Consider the following 19,267-nt stretch of genomic DNA (forward strand, 5'->3'; position numbering starts at 1 on the left):
GATAAAAAGCCTGTTAAAACTACAAATCGGCCCATACGCCGAGAGTCCGAGGATACATCCGAAGATGAGTTTCTCTTCGGATAGACCCAGGAGGACTTGGAGTCTCACTAGAATGATCAAGACAGAGCTCCAAAAAGACTGTTGGTTAAAGGGGGGATCCCTGTACCCTCTAAAAGCGCCGGTGGTAGAAAAATATCTTAGGAAAAGGCTGCTACCTCCACATTAAAGACCCTGCACCCACCTCCCAAACCACATTAATGGGGAAATGACCCCTGAACAGTAAAATTGAACCTTCTGGGCAAGGAAGGACTTGGGTAACACGTGGATAAAGTACCAAGAGAAGAAGTATTTAAAGAGGGGTCAAAGACTAAGAAAAAAACCTAGCATTGTAACCTTCAAGGAAGAAAGAGAAATAATACCGAAATTGTCCTCGGCTTATGTCCGAAGAAGCCCTTTTGCAATAATCATTGACCATTTGCAATCTTTATTGTACCTTAGCATGTTCAATAAATTCCTCGCATCCTTAAACTAGATTTCATTCCCACACTCTACAAATTTCATTGTTTAAGGCTCATTGGGCCTGAGCCCACAGTTGTCCTTAGGTCCAGGTGCAATTGTGCACTTACAGTATCTTTTTTCGAATAATTAAGATAGAAATAAACATAAAAGTGCACTAAAAAAAATTATTGGGTAAGATATTAACCTCTCTAATCTCTATGAAGAATTTGACATAGCATTGGAGAAGAAGACAACAGGATACAAAAATTCTAATATCCTAGATAAGGCTTTCCTTAGGGCTCTATTCAGCCCACACAGACCACAAAAGTAGACCTGAAAGCCCAATTCCCAAACTCATCATCACCATATATATCCGGTCCTGGCCCAAGTTTTATGAAAAATCTTTGCTTATTGCAAACACCAAATTGTTTGGGCTAGTCTCTCTGGGCACGATAGAGCTTGCTGAGTTACTTCTTGCTTAGCCAGCTGAACTGCCCACTTTTTATATACTAAGTCCCAAAAACTAAATGTATATAAGGGTTTTTGTTTTTGTTTTTTTTTTTTTTTTGGGCCCTTTGGTTTAACATTTTATGAACTGTTTTTTTTTTTAATCAGCCCAGATTTCTCTTTAATTCTTAGTTGATATGTGTGGAGCATTGACAATGATAGTGGTTTTTTTTTTTTGGTGTTTTTACTTGTATTTTGGGTAGGTGAAAAGTGAAAGCTCGTGCCCCTGAGGGTGAGGGGATTTGAAATTTCAAACACGCCCCTAAGCCCCTTCACCCAAAGTTCATTGTAATAATTAATTATAATTGATGTTGTCATGAAATTTAAGAGACAAATAGAAACCTATATGTTTGAAGTATTATAATTACTTAATTAGTAATTTCTCCACACACACAAAAAAATGATAATTACTTCGTTAGTAAAAAAATTTTAATTTAGAGACAAATGATGAATTAGGTTTTTTTGATGATGTTCGCAAGAAGAAAATAAGTAGAACAAGTTTGAAACATCTCTTCAACATGGGTTAGGATCTTGTGAGTTGTGAACGTGTAGAAAATCAGTATACTTCACATAATCATATAAGAGAAAAATATAATAGAAAATCAGTATCTTTTGATCTCTATTTCTTTGTCTCTACTCAGTTTGTATGCTTCGCATAATCATTTAAGATATAATAAGATTTTATTTTTGTAGATTTTATCATTTAAAAAAAATATGATGTCAAATGATATTAAAAAAAAAAAAAAATGTAGTGTTCAAATATCATTTCTCTAATCAAAATCTTTCAAATTCTATTATTCGCACAAATGGTGTCTAAGAATCAATGACAGAGTCAAAAACTTGTCTGAAAAAACTAAATAAAAATTATGTAATTAATCTTTAATATTTTGAAAATTTTCACTTAAATTTATTGTTTTAGGCCTCAAATTATATTGACTCAGCCATGACTACAATATGAACATGTAAATCTAGATAGAATCTCATGCTAAATCAGTATGATGATTTGGAATAAGAAAAATTCCAAACTTTTATACCATCAAACAAACAAAAAGAAAACAAATTTTTATAGTTTCCAAAGCTTTGAAGTGATTAAATTTTTCAATTTTTTTTATAGATATAAAATTTCAATCTTGTCTCAAACAAAGTTGGATCTGAAAATATCAAAGAAAGATGGATTTTCTTTTTCCTTTCAACACTGATAAATTTTGGTTCTTTCATTTTAGAGAGACTCTCTAGTTTTAGCATGCTACTGCTTTTTTCGTATTGAAAATAATAATATAAAGAAAAATGCAACAGTAGACCGGTTACTCAGATTCTAAACATATATTACATCCAACTTTGTGTGTAGGAAAAGTTGTATTTGCAAAAGTCAATAACTTTTCTCTCTAATGAATGAAAAATTGGAAGAATCTTTTAAAACACTTGTTTTAGTGAATGAAGTCACTTTAGGAGTGTTTGAATTTCACACGTTTTTTTTTTTTTCATTTGTAAAGTAGAAGGCCATTTTATTTGTTCCAAAGCAATTTGATATATGCTTTATATAGAACTTCCAAGTCTTCCATATATTTGGGTTTAACTAATCTTTAATTTTTTTTTTCTTTTAAATATTTGGGTTTCATGGCCTCTGACCCCATGTGGCTCTACCAACCCTTAAAATATTCTGATCCCATTGGGATAGTGGCATCCTTTTTTTTTTTTTTTTAATAAGATAGAAATCAACATAAAAGATCACTAAAAAACTACTACATGATCTATAAACACTTAAAAGAGCACTAAAAAAACTACTATATGTTCTATAAACACTTAGGTATGGATAAAAGAAATTTGGTGGATAAATAATTTTTTACACCAAAAATTAATTAGTGTCTTGACGTGATGATAAAAAGTAATTATTATGAAACAAATATTATAAGTTAAAATTTTGTCTTATTAATAATTAAAAATGAATAAAAGATACCTCACCATAGACAACTAGAAAATTTGACATACCATCCAAGATAGTAAGATAAGAACATTCAAATATCCTTTTATAATAGTATAATACTCTTAATAGTCTAGATTGTCCGGTCAATCTTATCTAGTTATTTATGTGATGAAGTACTTTAGATAGTGACATTTTTTTATGGGTCACGTACCATGATGGTTGGTAGCATAAGTTATTCAAACTTTCTTCTTTTTGTCTTATTAAAAAAAAAAACTTTTTTTTTCTTTTTGTTGTTTTTTAATGATCTTACGAGGAAAACTTTTATTTGTATGATTTTTTATGGTAGTCTATGATCTTACAAGGAAAACTTTTCTGTAATTAGAAACCTGTTGGGATAGTTAAGTACTAATGGAAAGCCTTTCTCAAAGAAAAAATAAAAAAGTACTAATGGAAAGCAATGACACAAAGAACACAATATTACAAGGAAGGACTGTTTATTGCTGCAAATACACACTTGACACTGCCCAGAAACTTGACTTTAAGTCACAATTTTCAACTTAAAACCGTGACTCAAATTCATGTTTTTAATTGCTTTGAGCAGTTGTGTGAAACATGTTTTTACTACAAAGAAAACCTCGAATAAGTAGAAGGGAATATTACTAGGATTTGAAATAGATAGAACTTTACGTCTAGTAATTATATTACTTTTTTTTATCTTTTTTTTAAAAAAAATGAAAAATAAAGCCATTAAATTACTTGAAGAAATTGCTAAAGCAAGAACATTATATTGGGCACAGTCACAGTGAACTATGAGAGTGAGTGTGCGAGGGGTATTACGGCAGAAAAATAAAAGTTTAACTTTTTTTTTTTTTTTTTTTGCCCCAATAACCCTCCTATTTATTCTATCTTATCTTATCTTCTTTTCTTTTCTTTTTCTCTCCTAGTAAATAACTACCAGTCTTTGGTTTTATATTATTATATTTTCTCTTTTGTTCTTTTCTTCTTTATCTTCAAGTAAATAACAATCCGTCTTTTTCTTTCTCGTCACGTTAGTAACTACCGGTCTTCTCAATTTAATAGATAAAAAGAAGAAATCCTTTTTAATTATTTATCAATACTGAATATCTTTTTATTGTATTTATGAACACCAATAAAAGTGCATCACCATGATGAGTAGAAGATAAGGAAAATTAAATTAGAGCATGAGCAATCAGCCATCTTTTACTTTTATTTATTTATATAGTTTCTATTATCCCAATATATTTGTTACCTAAACAATACAATGCCTACTTAAGTAACCTAACAAATCATCAGCCCTTTTCCTTTTCTTTTCTTTTTTTACTATAAAATTTTGGAGAACATCAAAAAATTAAAATATTTAATGAATGAGTATGAGGGTCCAAGCTTGACACATGAACAACATTGACATGTGTGACTAATTATTAAGAATTTATGGAGTAACATGATATGGTACTCATTCTTTCATTAAATGATACAAATTTCACCAATAAATTTAATTAAAATGATCTATTATCATGTGTGAGGAGAGAGTAACACCCCACTTGATTCTTGGAATACAAAATATCTAGTTAGTTACCTGTGCAATGCAAGAAATTTTAACAAAATGTGATTTTTTATTTATTTATTATTATTTTTTTGCCTATATATGAAATGTCCAAATTGTGGTGTGTGTATGTATTATGACATGCAAATTTGTGTGACCTCAAAACTTATGTGATAAAAAATTATGAGGTCAATCAAAAATCAAATACTATTTTTTTTATAGATTATAGATTATTATTGAGACATAGTGAATGGAAGTTAGTAATGTATAGTTAGTGTACTTTATTTAATGTGACTAATTTATTTAGTTTGGATATACATATAGGCAATGATAATTTTCAAAGAAAAAAATTATGTACTTTTAAAATATAATGATGTGGTATTCTTTTATCTCATATGAATGATTAATTTCATCTAATTTTAATTAATAAGAGCAAATATCATATGAAAGGAGCGGAATAACATTAGTGTATTTTGAATCTTTGATATTAATAACTCAATTTTTATGATTAAATCTACCATTCAAGAAAGGATTAAAAAAAAAGAGCACCATATCACCATCTTTTTTAGAGTAAGTGATGTTTCATTTTCAAGACATACTATGAAAATCTTTGCCGTTCACATGGGCTAGAAAGAGACGTCAATAGCGGTACTGTCCTTTTGGACCGGTTACCAGTAGAGTAGGTTAAACCCCAATATGGCAATAAAGTCAGACCCTTTTTGAAGAATAATAGTCAGACTTTTAAAACTGACTACTTTTCTTTTAATAGTCATATTTTTTAATTCTTCATTCTCCACTATTCTAGTTCCAGTCACCATCATTCTTAAAAACTTGCATTATTATTATTATTATTTTTCTGTTTATCGTCTCTAGTGTGAAAACAAAGTTTGAATGTTGTTACACAATTCTCATTATAAATACACCATATGGTCCTTCATAATTCTTCATCAACCATTTCTTAACCCTCTTTGATTCAATTATGGTTCCATCTCTTTCTCCAAAAATGCTTCTCCTCCTAGCCATACTGGCACTTTCTCTTGTGAACATGCCTGCTTCATATGAAGCTAGGAGGACACCCCATGCAGAAGAGCCAAATCTAATGAAGAAAAACCAGTTGTTAGGGTCATTGTTGGTGCAAGGCCAAGTGCCTCAAATATCTGTGTTCATGTCCAATCCTCCCACCACCACTGGCGACACCCCTCCTTCATGGATCACCCATAAGGCCTTTGCCAATGATGCTTTGCTACGCCGACAGCTTCTTAAGGGTCCTGTCACGCCATCGTCTCCAAATCCGGGCACCAATATCCCATCTTCAGCAAGCACTTTGGGGAGTGACAACCCTGCACCAATGCTAGGCTCACTGCAGAAGAGCCCTCCTCCTCCCCTTATGCCTTACAAAGGCACCTCCATCCCCTAGCACCAAGATTATGAATTTTGTTGAGTATGGATTATGTATGTATGTTTGGGTTTATCTAGTATGGATTATGTATGTATGTTTGGGTTTATCTTTGATTCTCAGATGATGCATGTGTTTCTGAGACTCTATGTATGTGTTTCAGTTTGAGTTTATCTTTGATTCTCTGAATCTCTGATGATGGATATATATACGTATGTGCTTTGAGACTATGTTGTATGTATGGTTTTTTCTTAGGAAAACTTTCTTTGGTGGTCTTTATTTTTACTTTCCAGGCAGTTCGAGAATCTCATGTCTCTAATGGCCAAGCTGATGAATAGCACATAGTATCAAAAAGTTAACCCACCAAGCCTCACACTTCCCATTAAATCCCAAAACCATTCAAGCACCCTCTCTCAGTAGAATAAACACCACAAACTATCAAACCCATTACCGCATAAAAGTTTTATGATAAAATCCGTCAGCAAATCGAATTCTAATAACAACACCAACCAAAAAATAATAAATAAATATAATTAGGTAAAATAGGTTTACAAAAGTACTATAATTCGAGAAATTATTGTGTACTCCCAGAATACCATAAATGCGTACTCTTCTCTCACATGAATAGTAAGTTTCATTAATTAAATTCATGGTAGACTAACCAAGAGTACTCTAGGATTACCTAATAATTTTTCCTATAATTCCTAAGCTCACCATTATTTTTTTTTTTTTACCTGCAATCATTATTATTACTTTTTTACCTATAACTAATAATTTGCAACCAATATTTGTTAAAATAAAAAATAAAATTATTTTTTTCAATTCTATGAAAAAGTTTAAAACTATAAAATATATAGTAATTTTTTACTACAATCACGGCGTGACAGAGTATCATTGACAAATAAAAGAGGTTAACTATTCAGAATATGTCAATTGTGACAAAAAGAAATTATGAAATAATTTGTGATAAGATGCTCCGGTCATAATTGCAACCACAAAAGTCTTATAATTATTATAACTTTTGAGGAAGATCCATGTTGGTTTCTGAGTGTGACGAAGCCAAGGAGTTTGCTGTAATCATATACGCAGGGTCTTGTCATTTGCAACCAATATTTGTCAAAATTAAAATTAAAAAAAATTATTTTTTTCAATTCTGTGAAAAAGTTTAAAACTACAAAAATTTTCATAATTTTTTATTACAATCATGACGTGACAGAGTATCATTGGCAAATAGAGACTAACTATTTAGAATATGTCAATTGTGGCCAAAAGAAATTATGAAATAATTTGTGATAAGATGCTCCAGTCATACCTGCAACAACAAAAGTCTTATAATTATTATAACTTTTGAGGAAGATCCATGTTGGTATCTGAGTGTGACAAAATCAAGGAGTTTGGCGATGTAATCATATACGCAGGGTCTGGAAAGTTACGCACTGTCTTGTCATTACGCCTTTAAAAGCAAATTCATGCCGGCTTGTCTTTAATGTTTGAATGCGACTAGAATTGATCGGTTGCACGTGTTAGCAAGGTACGTGTGGAAAGAGACAAATTTTTTAATACATTATAATAAAAAAATAAAGCAAAATACATTATAATATGTTCCACGGAGAAAACATGCTCCTTTTAAGCTTAGCTTGTCCCACAGACTTAATGACGGGTACCCCACACACATTCTTTAATCTTTATTTCTTCTAACTTTCCACAACCAAATTATTTTAAAAGATCGGACAAAAAAAGGTTGAGTTTGGACATAAAGATTTAAAATCAAGGGATTTATAGAATAATTAATACTATAATTAATTACAAAGGTTGAGTTTGGGTAAAACAGGTTTACAGATTTAACATTTTACTTTTATAATTATTTCAAATAAAATTTCATCAACAGAAAAAATTTTACCCTCTCATTTAACTCAAAGAGTGAAATTCAAACCCTTCATTTTTAATACTCTATCCAAAAGAATCATATGAGATTTCACACGTTAATCATTCAGAAATTATTCATTGTTTAACAATTTTTTTATAAATATTTTTTACATGGGGAATGGAAGATTCAAAATAAAGGTATCTGTTGAAAACACTAGAAAAGAAAACTGACCTAAAAACCATTGCCACGTCCCTGTTTAACAATTAAAAGAATAAACCATAAAAAGGGGCAATAGAATTAATCATAACAAACTTTTTGAAACTTTATACCACGCACAATTCTAAAAAATACATATGAGAATGAAAATTATAATCCATATTACTAGCATAGTACAAACAATTATAGAAAATGTGGACAGAAGGTTTACATGATGGAAGAAGCTAGAAATGTCCAAAGAGGGAGGATCACTTTGACAACAAAACACTCTTCTATTCCTATTTATTTTATGTCGTCGTTTATGATGCATACTCATGTAACCAAGAAGCTAGAGATACTTCAAAAGCACTTTCTATGAGGAATTGGGGACACCAAAAAATCACACTTGGTGGATTAGATAGTGGTTTGCTCTCCACTGAAAAATGGCGAATTGGGGATCTGAAGTTGGAAAAGATCATCTTTCCCCTTCTCTAATAGTGAAAATCAAGTTTTGTGGAGACCAACAAAGAGTGGTGCATTTGAGGGTTGTTCATGTTAAAATGCGCCCTCAAGAGCTCTACAAGCCACATTTACCCATAGAAAAAGCATATAGGGTGCATGGACCCAACAAATAGTTACGTCTTTTGCATTGACAACGATGAAAAAAAATACCAACAATTTATAATTTCCGTAAGAGAGATTCATTGATAGTTGATAAGTGTTGAATGTACTAGAGGACCAGAAAATCAATATGAAGTAGAATGACAAAATATGGTAGTAAAAGTAGAAGTTTAGCTTTTCATCGAATCCAATGACTCAACATAGGAGAAATTATATAAAATGCCAACATTACCATAGTACTAACAAGTATTACAATATAATGAAATTTCTATTCCACACTTTCGTTTCAATTGAAAAGTAAGAAAAATTATCGCTTACAAATAATTGGACTTCTTTTGTGAAAATTCACTGATTGTTTCATATATATATTTTTATTATTGAATACGAAAACTTTATTTCACAGAAGAGGAACATATAGTCCATCTCCATCCAAAACTCCCAATGCAGAGAGAGGAATGGAAGAGATGGGAGGTGTTCCTCTAACATTACGATCACAGGCCCAGAAAGTAGAAACAATCGGAAGATCACTTACGAGTTCAGAGATATACTTCGTTTGTACTGAAGTCTCTGCTATAGGGGCAGCAACTGAAAAATTGGGAGTGTAAAACTGCAATGAACAGCCATACGGGAAAATAAATTTTTGGTAAAATGAGTTACATAATATGCAAATTTAGTTCGTAAGTGAAAGCTACAGTGAATCATTACCAACAAAGAAGAAAGTGACATCTCTTAATAATCTTGAACAAAACACCAACCAACCCTACAGCAACAATGAAAATAATCAATAAAAGTAAGCAAAATCCAAAAAAAAAAAGTTTCATCCTTTTAGAAACATTTTCTAAGAAATGACGTTTGTGAACCATTTGTTTCAGGGCAAGCATTTTCCATTGACAAAAGCCCTGTGCAAAAGATATATATATTTATATATAAAACAATGTTACTACCAGGATTACTGAAATAATTGGGTCGAGGAGAAACCAGTCCTACCTGGTCCAGTATGCTTCATCCTGATGTTCTTGTCAGCAAGCTTCTAGCCATAGACTGATTCTCCACCTCTTCCATTACCAAGTGCAAAATTACTTCCCTAAATCATGAAGTAGGGAATAATCCTGTGGAATGTGCTACATTGTAATGGAGAGGTTTTCCACGCTTTCCAACAACTTTCTCCCCTGAAATAATTAAAAAGAAAGGAACTTATAAGATGAACTTCTAAGACCATTTGTTGTGATACGGCCACGGTCAAAATATTATTCAATACAGAACAGTCAGCACTTTCCTTATAAATCTACAATTCCTTTACAATTTGTTGAGGAAAGAAGGGTGGCAATGGGGCATATATAGATAGTTGTATCTAGAGCATCTGCTAGGTACAGGAGGGTTACTGTTAAGATCAAACTTGTGGTTTAGGTGTTTCATTGTTTAGAGATTAGAGAAATAAACTTGATGAAATAGCTAGAGCAGGGTTTAGTTGTGAGATAGTGAGAGAATGAGATAGAAAAAGGAATTATTGAAGAAGTGAAAGATAGAGATAGATAGAGAGATAATTGAAATTGAGAGGGATTTAGGGAGAGAATTCTACAAGAGAATTATATAGAATTCTACGAGAGAATTATATAGAATTCTACGAGAGAAAGATCCAAGCAAATGCATCACAATTCACTAAAGTAATTAGAGTTAAAAGTTGAGTATCTATACAAGGACTTGCTCCAATCCTATTGGTTGTTCATTTTTCTAAATATGAATATGTTATAAATGGCTATTCCCATATTAAACATCTGTTAAATGAGCTCTATATTGAAGAAGAAGCTAGACTAGGAAGCAATTTCTATTTAGACAATTTAACATGTGTTAAATGGGCAGTATAAGCAGAGTGTGCCAAATTATTCTCATGCTTCTAGGAAGCAATTGCTATTCAGACTTTGTGCACATCATGGCTCCTTTATGAATCTTCTGTCTTTTCATCCCTACCTTGTGTTTGACTAATTTGGAAGCACTAGGTGTATGGATTGCTTCATCTTTCTTGCTATTGTTAGTCAGCTCCATCTTTCTCTGGTCATGACTTGTCATAATTTTGTTGTGATTCCTATTGCTCTTTCTTTTGTCTTTCCTTCTACTGACTCTTCAGTGATTTTGCATTATTAGAGCACTTAGCACTTTAAACTGCTCTTAAACCACCAACAATACCATATGACAAGTGACGCTCATTTGAGCTAGGGATAAGAGCATTGATTTTCTTCTCTCTTTCTTTTCCTTTGTTCTACTGAACCATTCTCCTCAGTTATAGAACCCATTGCTTTGTGTTTCCTCTTCTCCAGCCTTAAAACAATAAAGCAAAATAAGCAAGTCCAACTGAAATGAGATGGAGATCTAAAGAAAGGATAGAACGAGATCTAAAGAAAGAACAGATCAGCATACAAAATGTGATCAGTCGTACATGTATCCAGAAGCCTTTGTAAATGAATCTGCAAGTGTCATTTCTGTATCACCAGCACCAGATTCTTTGGACTTGTTTTCCAATGGCAGTTCTGCAATAAGATATACAAAGACAGCATAATCTTCCATCATATATATAATATGATTCTTCATAAAACACACTTCAAATGAACTCCCACCAAAAGAAAAACCACTGCAGGAGGGACATTAGTTCCCCCATGTTTAAACTGATAATGCCCATTCATTAAGGGGAAAAAGAAGTCATTATGTGTCTTCAACTAGAGGACTTCATCTAATAAATGGGTGAGGACACACTATGAGACCAGATTGATAGTAGAGGACAGAGGAAAAGGGTAAAACAAGAGAATTTAAATAACAATCAAATAACACTATAACAGCCTATGAATATCTTAACAACCCCACCCCCCAAAAAAAATTAGTTTTCAGCATTGGGGATGAATTCTGGTTTATGACACTTCTTACAAACACACAAGGAATTCCAGGCAACACAAGTGCAAGACCATACAAAGGCTCAAAGCCAGACACCGAGCTTTGAACACTAGCTAGGGTTCATTTCATGAACAATGTCTCTGGCATGATTTAACCTCCTCCAGACTTCTAATCCCACTTAACTATCCCCCACCTCCATCTTCGTCATCCACCTAGTCGAGCTCACAGGACGCACTTCTGCCATGCTAATTGTGCATGACACACACAGCAAATCATGGGAAGGCTATCTTAAGACATGCTGCAACATTACATTACTAATGTTTTTCTCGAGATTATAAAATTTTCATTACTAATGTTTTTCTCAAGATTAAAAATTTTTTGGAAAGCAGAATAAGCATGTGGGTTATTAATGCCATGTGTCAGTAATTTACCATTTAAAACAACGCCTCCATGGCAAGGAACCTATGTTCTAGCTATATTTGCATCACCAACAATTTTCAGAAGAGATTACACAGTTCAAAAATATTTTGTTCTGGTCAATAAATTTCAAACTTGGGGGCCTAGACAGAGCTCAAAGGAGTTCTCAACCAATTAATTGATCAAGTCCCTCCCTAAAATTAAAATAAATTATATTTAACAAAGAGCATAAACAGGAAATGAAAGAATCACCAACAAAATGTCCTTCAGAAAACCCTTATATTTCTCTGGAGTAACTGACTCGACTATTGCAGAATCTCACTTCAGTATCAAAATCTCCATTATTACAATGACCTGTAAATACTTCCGTATCAAAATCTCCATTATTACAATGACCATTAAATAAAGATGTACGTGCATGTGTTGAAAATTTCCAACACCAACACCAACACCAATACATTTTCATTACTATGTATATAAGGCAAATAAGTTCTTAATGTCAAATTTGCATGTGCCTTTGATCTAAAATGATGTCTGGGGTTATGACCATGGTTGAACTTCATACACAACATCAGACAAAAGACTGCAGGTCTTTGTCTTGTAAGCATGACACTAGTACTTTCAAAAAGCCCAAAACAGCCATTAAATATGCAATCAACTAGCATCGAAAGCAAAATCATACCAACACTCTGAATCAGGAGCAATTAAGAGAATATCACATTTATCACTTCCACCACTTTGGTATGCAGCAAAGATAAAAGTAAGGGAAAAGATCAGGCATTGACAGATAGATATCTACATCCTGATAAACCAATATTGACAAAGCAGACACTGTTCCACTTTTTAACTGAGGAGATGAGCCAGAAAGATAGCCCATTATCTGATTATTGTAAAATCATTAGATATTAATGATGAAAGCAGCTGTGGAACTGGTGATACATCAAAGGATCAAGTAATCAAAGGTACCATTAGTATCAAATCAGATGTTGAAGTAAAATCATTTAAATAATTACCATGCTAAATCAGTTTGTGATAAGGTGAAATAGCTGATGAGTCAAGCTGGCACTTATCTTAAGGAGTATATCATAGGAAGCTTTCCTGAATTCTTCATTGCCGTACATATAAAAAACATATTACTAATGCTGCAATCTCTCTTATCATGGAATTAATATTTTTTTTATAGGTAGATAGAGGGGCAGGAGGAGGTGGGGCTCAAACCACAAAAATGGGGCACCACAAAGGATGTCATTACCACTAGGTAATCACTTGAACCCCATTTTTTTTTTTTTATAAGTAATAAAAATGTTATTTGAACATTAAAAAAGAGTCACCCCAGTTAGAATACATGACGTATAAAACTGGAGATCAATACAATCAGAACACAAATAAAAGCACCCATCAAATCATAAATCGAAGAGATAGAATGGCTTTTTACTATAGACACCCAATCTCATAGCATTTTAAAAAATAAAAATTTTAGATTGATTACTATCCTTTCAAAATCCTCAAAACACCGGTTGTTTCGCTCTAGTTTAATATCAAATAAAAATTATAAGAAGGGTGTGGTTACAATTTAAGTAATAATGACACAAGAAGCTTCAGATGACTCAAGTACTAAGCTTGCTTCAAAAGGTTGATAACAGAAATGTAATGTAATACATCAAGAAGAAAGAAAGAGTTGGACCACAGTCCCCCACCACAATATACACACAAAAGAAAATCATGAAAGCCTAAAAAGGTACGAGGAAATATTGGCATACATAAACTACCAAATCATATAATCTAGTTTCCCATGTTGCAAGATAGTAAAGCTCTTAAGGACCTCTCCATATTTTCAGATGATTTGCTTACTATACATACTGTCATGCATCCTCATTATTCAGGGAAAATATTATTTGTGTGCATTGACTTCCTATCTGGAGATCATAATTGACTGCAGATGAATATTCAATTTAGCAGAAGAAGACTTCATGTGGATAGATAAGTCTACCTCAAATGCTACTTTAGTGGCAGCCTAAATTGCACCAACACTGACATGGGTATGGAAATAGGGGTACAACAATTTTTGAAATATAAGGGTACAACAAGGCGTGGGTACGGCAATTAAATAATTAATTAAATTTTATATTTAGGCATATTTTTTAATATTTTTAGACATAAAGTACGTTTATGTCTAGAATTTATATTATGTAAGAACTACAAATAAGTAAACTAACACCCAAGTAGTACAATAATACACATAAAATGTTTAGAGTACAAACCAAAAGTTTAAATAGGCTACATTCAACATCAAACTAAAAATATAAAAGGAAAACAAGCTTTAAACTTTCAAGATTACCATTGAACAACAAGTTCAACATCAAACTAAAAACATAAAAGAAAAACAAGTTTTAAACTTTCAAGTTTATCACAGAACAACAACATCATCGTCATCAACATACTCATCATTCTTAACAAGACTTATCTCCATCTCTGGCTCATCTAGTGTGAGATGAGCAATCTCAAGCAACCCAGGTCCTCCAAATGGTTCGTCCCAAGTATCTCCACCAATGTCCCAATTCTTAGAGTTTCCTTTAGTGTACTCTTCCCTCCTCCTTGAAAGAAGTCGAAGATTAGAATGAACAAACACTAAATCTTCAACACGTTTAGGAGTAATTCTATTCCTCCTCATACAATGGATGAAGCCATATGTACTCCAATTCCTCTCAGCACATGATGATGAGCAAGGCTGTCCAAGAACCTTGAGAGCTAGAGTTTGAAGCATTGGTAACTTGGACCCATAATTTGACCACCAAATCATCGGATCGAAGGTCCACCTATCATCCATGTTATCATCATCATAAGCCATAATTCCTAAAAACAAACCAAACTCCGCAACAACATTCCTCCTATCATCAAGATCAGGAAAGAATCTTTTGAGGCACTTGTTTCTCTCCCCAGAAATTTCAGCATCCTTATGTGGCGCAACACGGCCTCTGACTTCCTCAATCCATTGATTAGTATAATACCTAGTTAAAAGCAAATAAATAAGTACAACTAATGAATTCAGTTTATTTGTTTAAAAATGCCTAAAAGAATATAAAAGAAAAGATTAAAGAGATAAAAAAATTACTTCGGATTCAAGGAGTGGGCTAGGCAATGAAGTGGTGTGCAATTTTTAGTCCACCGTTCAATGAGAATACTATGTACCACCTCATAGAATGGAGACTCCTCATAGTCTTCCTTGCCTTCATGCCGGTATATTTCTTTCTTCACATTTTCTATCATGGAATCCCACATTTCATGCACCTCATGGAGAATAGGTGCATCCGTGTCAGCCACTCGAAGCATCTCATAAATAGGTCCTGTGAATCTCAGAATGTATGCAACCTTGTCCCACCACAAATCATTCAAAACATAATCCCTCACAATTTGAGCTTTTCCTACATCATCTTCTCTATATGACATCCATTCCTCACCAATGACCATATTTTGAAGTTGCTGTTTTACTTGAAACAATCTTTTAAGCATGATGATAATTGAAGCAAATCGTGTTTCAGCAACAGCAAGCAACTTCAAAGGGGAATATGAATTAAAAATTCCTAATCTCATAGAATGATTTGTGATGAAAATACGAATGAAAGTTGCCTCATCTGCAACTTGTGCAATCCATTTACATTCATTATATGAAACCTCATTCTCCAAAGAGTTCTTAGGTGCACATATATTCCTCAAGGCCAAATTGAGGGTATGCACAACACAAGGTGACCAAAATATATGAGGATATTCAGCTTCAACAATAGATCCTGCGGCCTTCATAATAGATGCATTATCAGTAATAATTTGGACAACATGTTGATGCCCAACCTCACCAATGACCTTTAGAAACAAGTCAGAAATGAAGTGCTTGTCTTTGTACTCTTTGGTACCATCAATGGATTTGATAAAAAGTGGCCCTTTCGCTGATGTAGCCATAAAATTGATAAGTGGCCTTTTTTGAATATCTGTCCACCCATCACTTACTATGCTTAAACCATTTTCTTTCCAAGTTTCTTTAATTGACTTCAACAACTTCTCAATATGTGCCCTCTCTTTATGCAACAAAGTTGTTCTTAATTTATTGTAACCCGGAGGAACATAGCCCACTAAATTATTATTAGCTGCAAATTTGATCATCTCAATCCAATACGGGTTCTTAGCAAAGTGAAAGGGTAAACCAGCAGAATAAAATGTCCTAGCAATAAGAGAATCTAATTGCTCTCGACATTGATTGTTAAAAACCTTCTCCAAAGGAGAATTCCCAACCCCTTTTTTGTTCTGAAAAAATGGATGACTTGTAGCTATACTACTCTCACTAGGAGCCAAATTAGGACTACTAGCAAAATCAGTTGGTAAAGACACTAGCTTAGGCTTCTTCGGTCTATGCAAAGCTTCTTCGGTCTATGCAAAGATTCCTCGTACGCATCTTCTAATTTCTTCATTTCATTCTGATACTCATCTCCAACCTTACATCTAAAAGTAACATTCCCACCACCATCACTTGCTTTTTCTAACTTAGTAACATATTTCCATAGAGGAGCAGCTGACTCAGTTGATTTTTCAGTACTCATTTTAGTAAAATCACCTACAATATTTAACTTTAATAAATAAATAAAACCATAGCAGGACACACAAAAACAAAAATCACTAAATTCATAATAAACATTATAATTTATAAGGCAAAAGGCTGAGTAAAGAAACAAAAAATATATATATATATATATATATATATATATATCTATACAATATAACACAGTGAGAGTGGAATTAAAAAAAAATGCGTGAGAAAGAGATTATAAGTAACACGGTAACAGTACACCCAAAGCAGAAAAAAAAAAATCACAAAACAGAGAGAGAGAGAGAGAAGAGAAGGTCAGAGGAGTCGGACCTGTCCACGCCAAGAGAGAGAGAGAGAGAGAGAGAGAGAGCAGAAGGGATAGAGGGCAGCGACTGTCTATGGAGCTCGCTGACTCACCAATCAGCCCAATCTAGCACCAGTGAGGGACAGAGGGCAGCAGGCAGAGGGAGGGTTGGGCTGTGGGTTTCACAATAATGATTTCTCACTTCTCAGACTCAAGCTTTTTTGTTTTAGGGTATATCACAAAATCAACGGTAATGATTTTTCCATCTATCAAAATTTGTGATTTTTTTTTTTCACTGCTGGCGTGTCCACCGTGTCCACGCCATGTCGGAGAAAAAAAAAGACACCGCTCGGACGCTAGAGTCCAGTGAGTCTTACCGGTATCGGTGTCGGACACCGGTACTTCACCAAAAATGGCGTGTCGGTGCAACCTAGGTGGCAGCTAGGCTTCTACTATCAGTATCAAGCCCTTTTGTGGGCCAAATCACAATCCACCGATGGTAGGGTAATGGCAGTGAACAGCCATTATCTGATTAAGAGTTTTAAGCTCCGAGGTTTTTGGCAAAAACAAAAAATTAAAGGATAGAACTGAGTGAAGTGTATGGGATAAAGACCTCATTATTCACATTTACACAAGATCAGGCCTAAAATTCAGGCAGAGCTTCAAAGATGTACTCTTAAGAATCTAATAGGTTTGAGAGAGAATAAGCAGACCAAACAAAAGTTGTATAGGACATTTACAACATCATACTTGTACAAAAAATAGCTCTTACCTCCTTAACTGTGAGTATAATTCTCATTGAGTATAAGAAAGGCCTTCGTATTCTCCTCCTCCAAGCTCATCTGCACAAGCATACAAAGGTTTAACAAAAATTCAGCTAAAGAAATTTAACAGCCTTCTTTAATACTGTACAGAGAAGGCTGCTGCTTCACATATAGTGCTGAAAGCATATATGTTTGTAGGGAACCAACTGCGTTTCCCAAATCTGAATTAACCCAAATCTGAGTTTCCCATTTGAGTTACAAGTTCCCAACACGTGCATTTAACTATCAAGAAGCAGCTGTAACCTGTAGGATGACGGAAGTAAGAGGAGACGGCAGGATAAATTGGCATTGAAAGCCTTAAAGTGCCATCTGGCAGTTGACCTTCTGTACCAAAATGTCAAGGTTAATGAATTTTGAGCTCCTCTGTTTCTCATTTCCTCAACAATGTGGGTTCCAGTTTAAGTGTTTTTTCAGTTTCCTTTCCTATTGTGGCTTTTGAAAGTATGTCAAATATTTAAATGACAAAGTAATTCATTGATCAGAAACAGCAGGATATTCACTTCAATCTGGATCCAGTGAAGTGGTTACCTCCTGATGCAAGCTGTTTTAAGCTAAATGTTGCTGGTTTGAGCATCAAAGATGGGACTAGAGGTGTGGGAGCAGTAATTCATGATAGAGTAGATGAGGTGTTTGCTGCATTGTCTGAGAGAGTTTGTGATTCATCGTTGACTAAAAAAATGTGCATTACTCCTCTCTCACATATAGTGCAATGGAGTCATGTCACAGAATTTAGTACAGTGATTGTGGAATGTGAATACGCTGGGATGATAATGCACTTACAAATGTAGCACGCTATTTTGTTGAATAGGGACAATTGCTAAATGATATTAGGCAAAACATGTTAAGTTTAGAATGTGTTTCTTTCCAATTTGTGCAGTAACTCTGCAACTCAAGAGAGCTAGCAAAGTTTTCTCAGCAGAATGTAGAGCCTCAGGTGTGGCTTGAGTCCTTTCTTCTTGCTCCCAATTGTACACAAAGATATATCTAAATAATAATTATAGCCATAAGCTAGCCTTTATTCAACCAAAAAAAAAAAAAAAAGACAATGAAAGGGTGTTTGGGATTCATTCAAGGAAACCCAATCTCTTTAACGCTTCAATTTGCAGTAAAAGTTTAATATCTTTATCAGATTTTTACAAATTAAAGAATAGGAGCTAAGTCATGCAATCAAACCCTCGTTGAAACCTTATTTATACATTCAATAAGAATCTAACTTAACAATACTAAAGACAACCATAAATTAAACAAGCATATACATTAACATTATATGTTTTCTTATATCTTAATCTACCACCAAAAAAAAAAAAAAAACCTACTAAATATTATAAATTTTAGATTTTGATGCACAATCAAAAGAATATCACAGCAACCAACAAGAAATGCATAAAATAAAATTTAATGGTCAATGAATAGGGTTTGATAAAAAGAATCGTAAATATAAAACTACTTTTTGTCTCTTCTCAATTTTCTAGGCAACCAAACAGAAAGATAAGATGAAAGATTAAATTACCTGAAACGTTTCGAAACGTTATTCTGCTATCGAAGGAAAAGAACGCAGAAGAGAGCTTTTTAGGGACCTCCAAATTCCAATTAGGGATGGAATAAAAAAGATGGATAGGCGCAAGACTTAAGGGGCCCCCTACCCAAAAAAATTTCAGGGTCCTCCGTTTTATGAACAAAACTACAAAACC

The 19,267-nt window shown here is 33.5% G+C and overlaps 1 protein-coding gene and 1 long non-coding RNA gene across 8 annotated transcripts in view; both read right to left on the reverse strand.

Annotated features, from left to right (window-relative positions):
- Window positions 1–5,368: 5,368 nt before the first annotated feature.
- LOC142610527 (uncharacterized) overlaps window positions 5,369–19,267 on the reverse strand; it is a 34,265-nt gene continuing 20,366 nt past the window's right edge. The window contains exons 2-4 of the long non-coding RNA XR_012839829.1: window positions 7,988–8,008; window positions 7,202–7,389; window positions 5,369–5,906 (exon numbers count right to left, since the gene is read on the reverse strand). This is a non-coding gene — a long non-coding RNA (uncharacterized LOC142610527). The remainder of the gene's footprint in view (window positions 5,907–7,201; window positions 7,390–7,987; window positions 8,009–19,267) is intronic.
- On the reverse strand, window positions 8,941–19,260 carry LOC142610526 (uncharacterized). 7 transcript variants are annotated; one of them, XM_075782341.1, is made up of 10 exons: window positions 19,087–19,260; window positions 17,525–17,594; window positions 14,985–16,475; window positions 12,886–14,880; window positions 12,129–12,226; window positions 11,007–11,097; window positions 10,541–10,888; window positions 9,560–9,741; window positions 9,278–9,332; window positions 8,941–9,179 (listed from the first exon to the last, which is right to left on the reverse strand). In XM_075782341.1, the coding sequence occupies exons 3-4, from the start codon at window positions 16,025–16,027 to the stop codon at window positions 14,280–14,282; spliced, it is 1,644 nt and encodes a 547-aa protein (XP_075638456.1). In that variant the 5' UTR covers window positions 16,028–16,475; window positions 17,525–17,594; window positions 19,087–19,260; the 3' UTR covers window positions 8,941–9,179; window positions 9,278–9,332; window positions 9,560–9,741; window positions 10,541–10,888; window positions 11,007–11,097; window positions 12,129–12,226; window positions 12,886–14,279. The 7 variants fall into 7 exon arrangements, with proteins under 7 accessions (XP_075638456.1, XP_075638458.1, XP_075638455.1 ...); XM_075782343.1 differs by having other exon boundaries at window positions 10,757–10,888; window positions 12,125–12,226; XM_075782340.1 differs by having other exon boundaries at window positions 12,125–12,226.

The sequence above is a fragment of the Castanea sativa genome, chromosome 9 (assembly GCF_040712315.1).
Source record: "Castanea sativa cultivar Marrone di Chiusa Pesio chromosome 9, ASM4071231v1".
NCBI lineage: Eukaryota > Viridiplantae > Streptophyta > Magnoliopsida > Fagales > Fagaceae > Castanea > Castanea sativa.

What these genes read in the sequence shown, in the direction of transcription:
- LOC142610526 (XM_075782346.1), bottom strand. Translation starts at nt 16,027, where the DNA reads ATGATCAAATTTGCAGCTAATAATAATTTAGTGGGCTATGTTCCTCCG. An exon ending in GCCCACTCCTTGAATCCGAA is followed by an intron (nt 14,881 to 14,984) that starts GTAATTTTTTTA and finishes GCTTTTAACTAG; the next exon opens with GTATTATACTAATCAATGGA.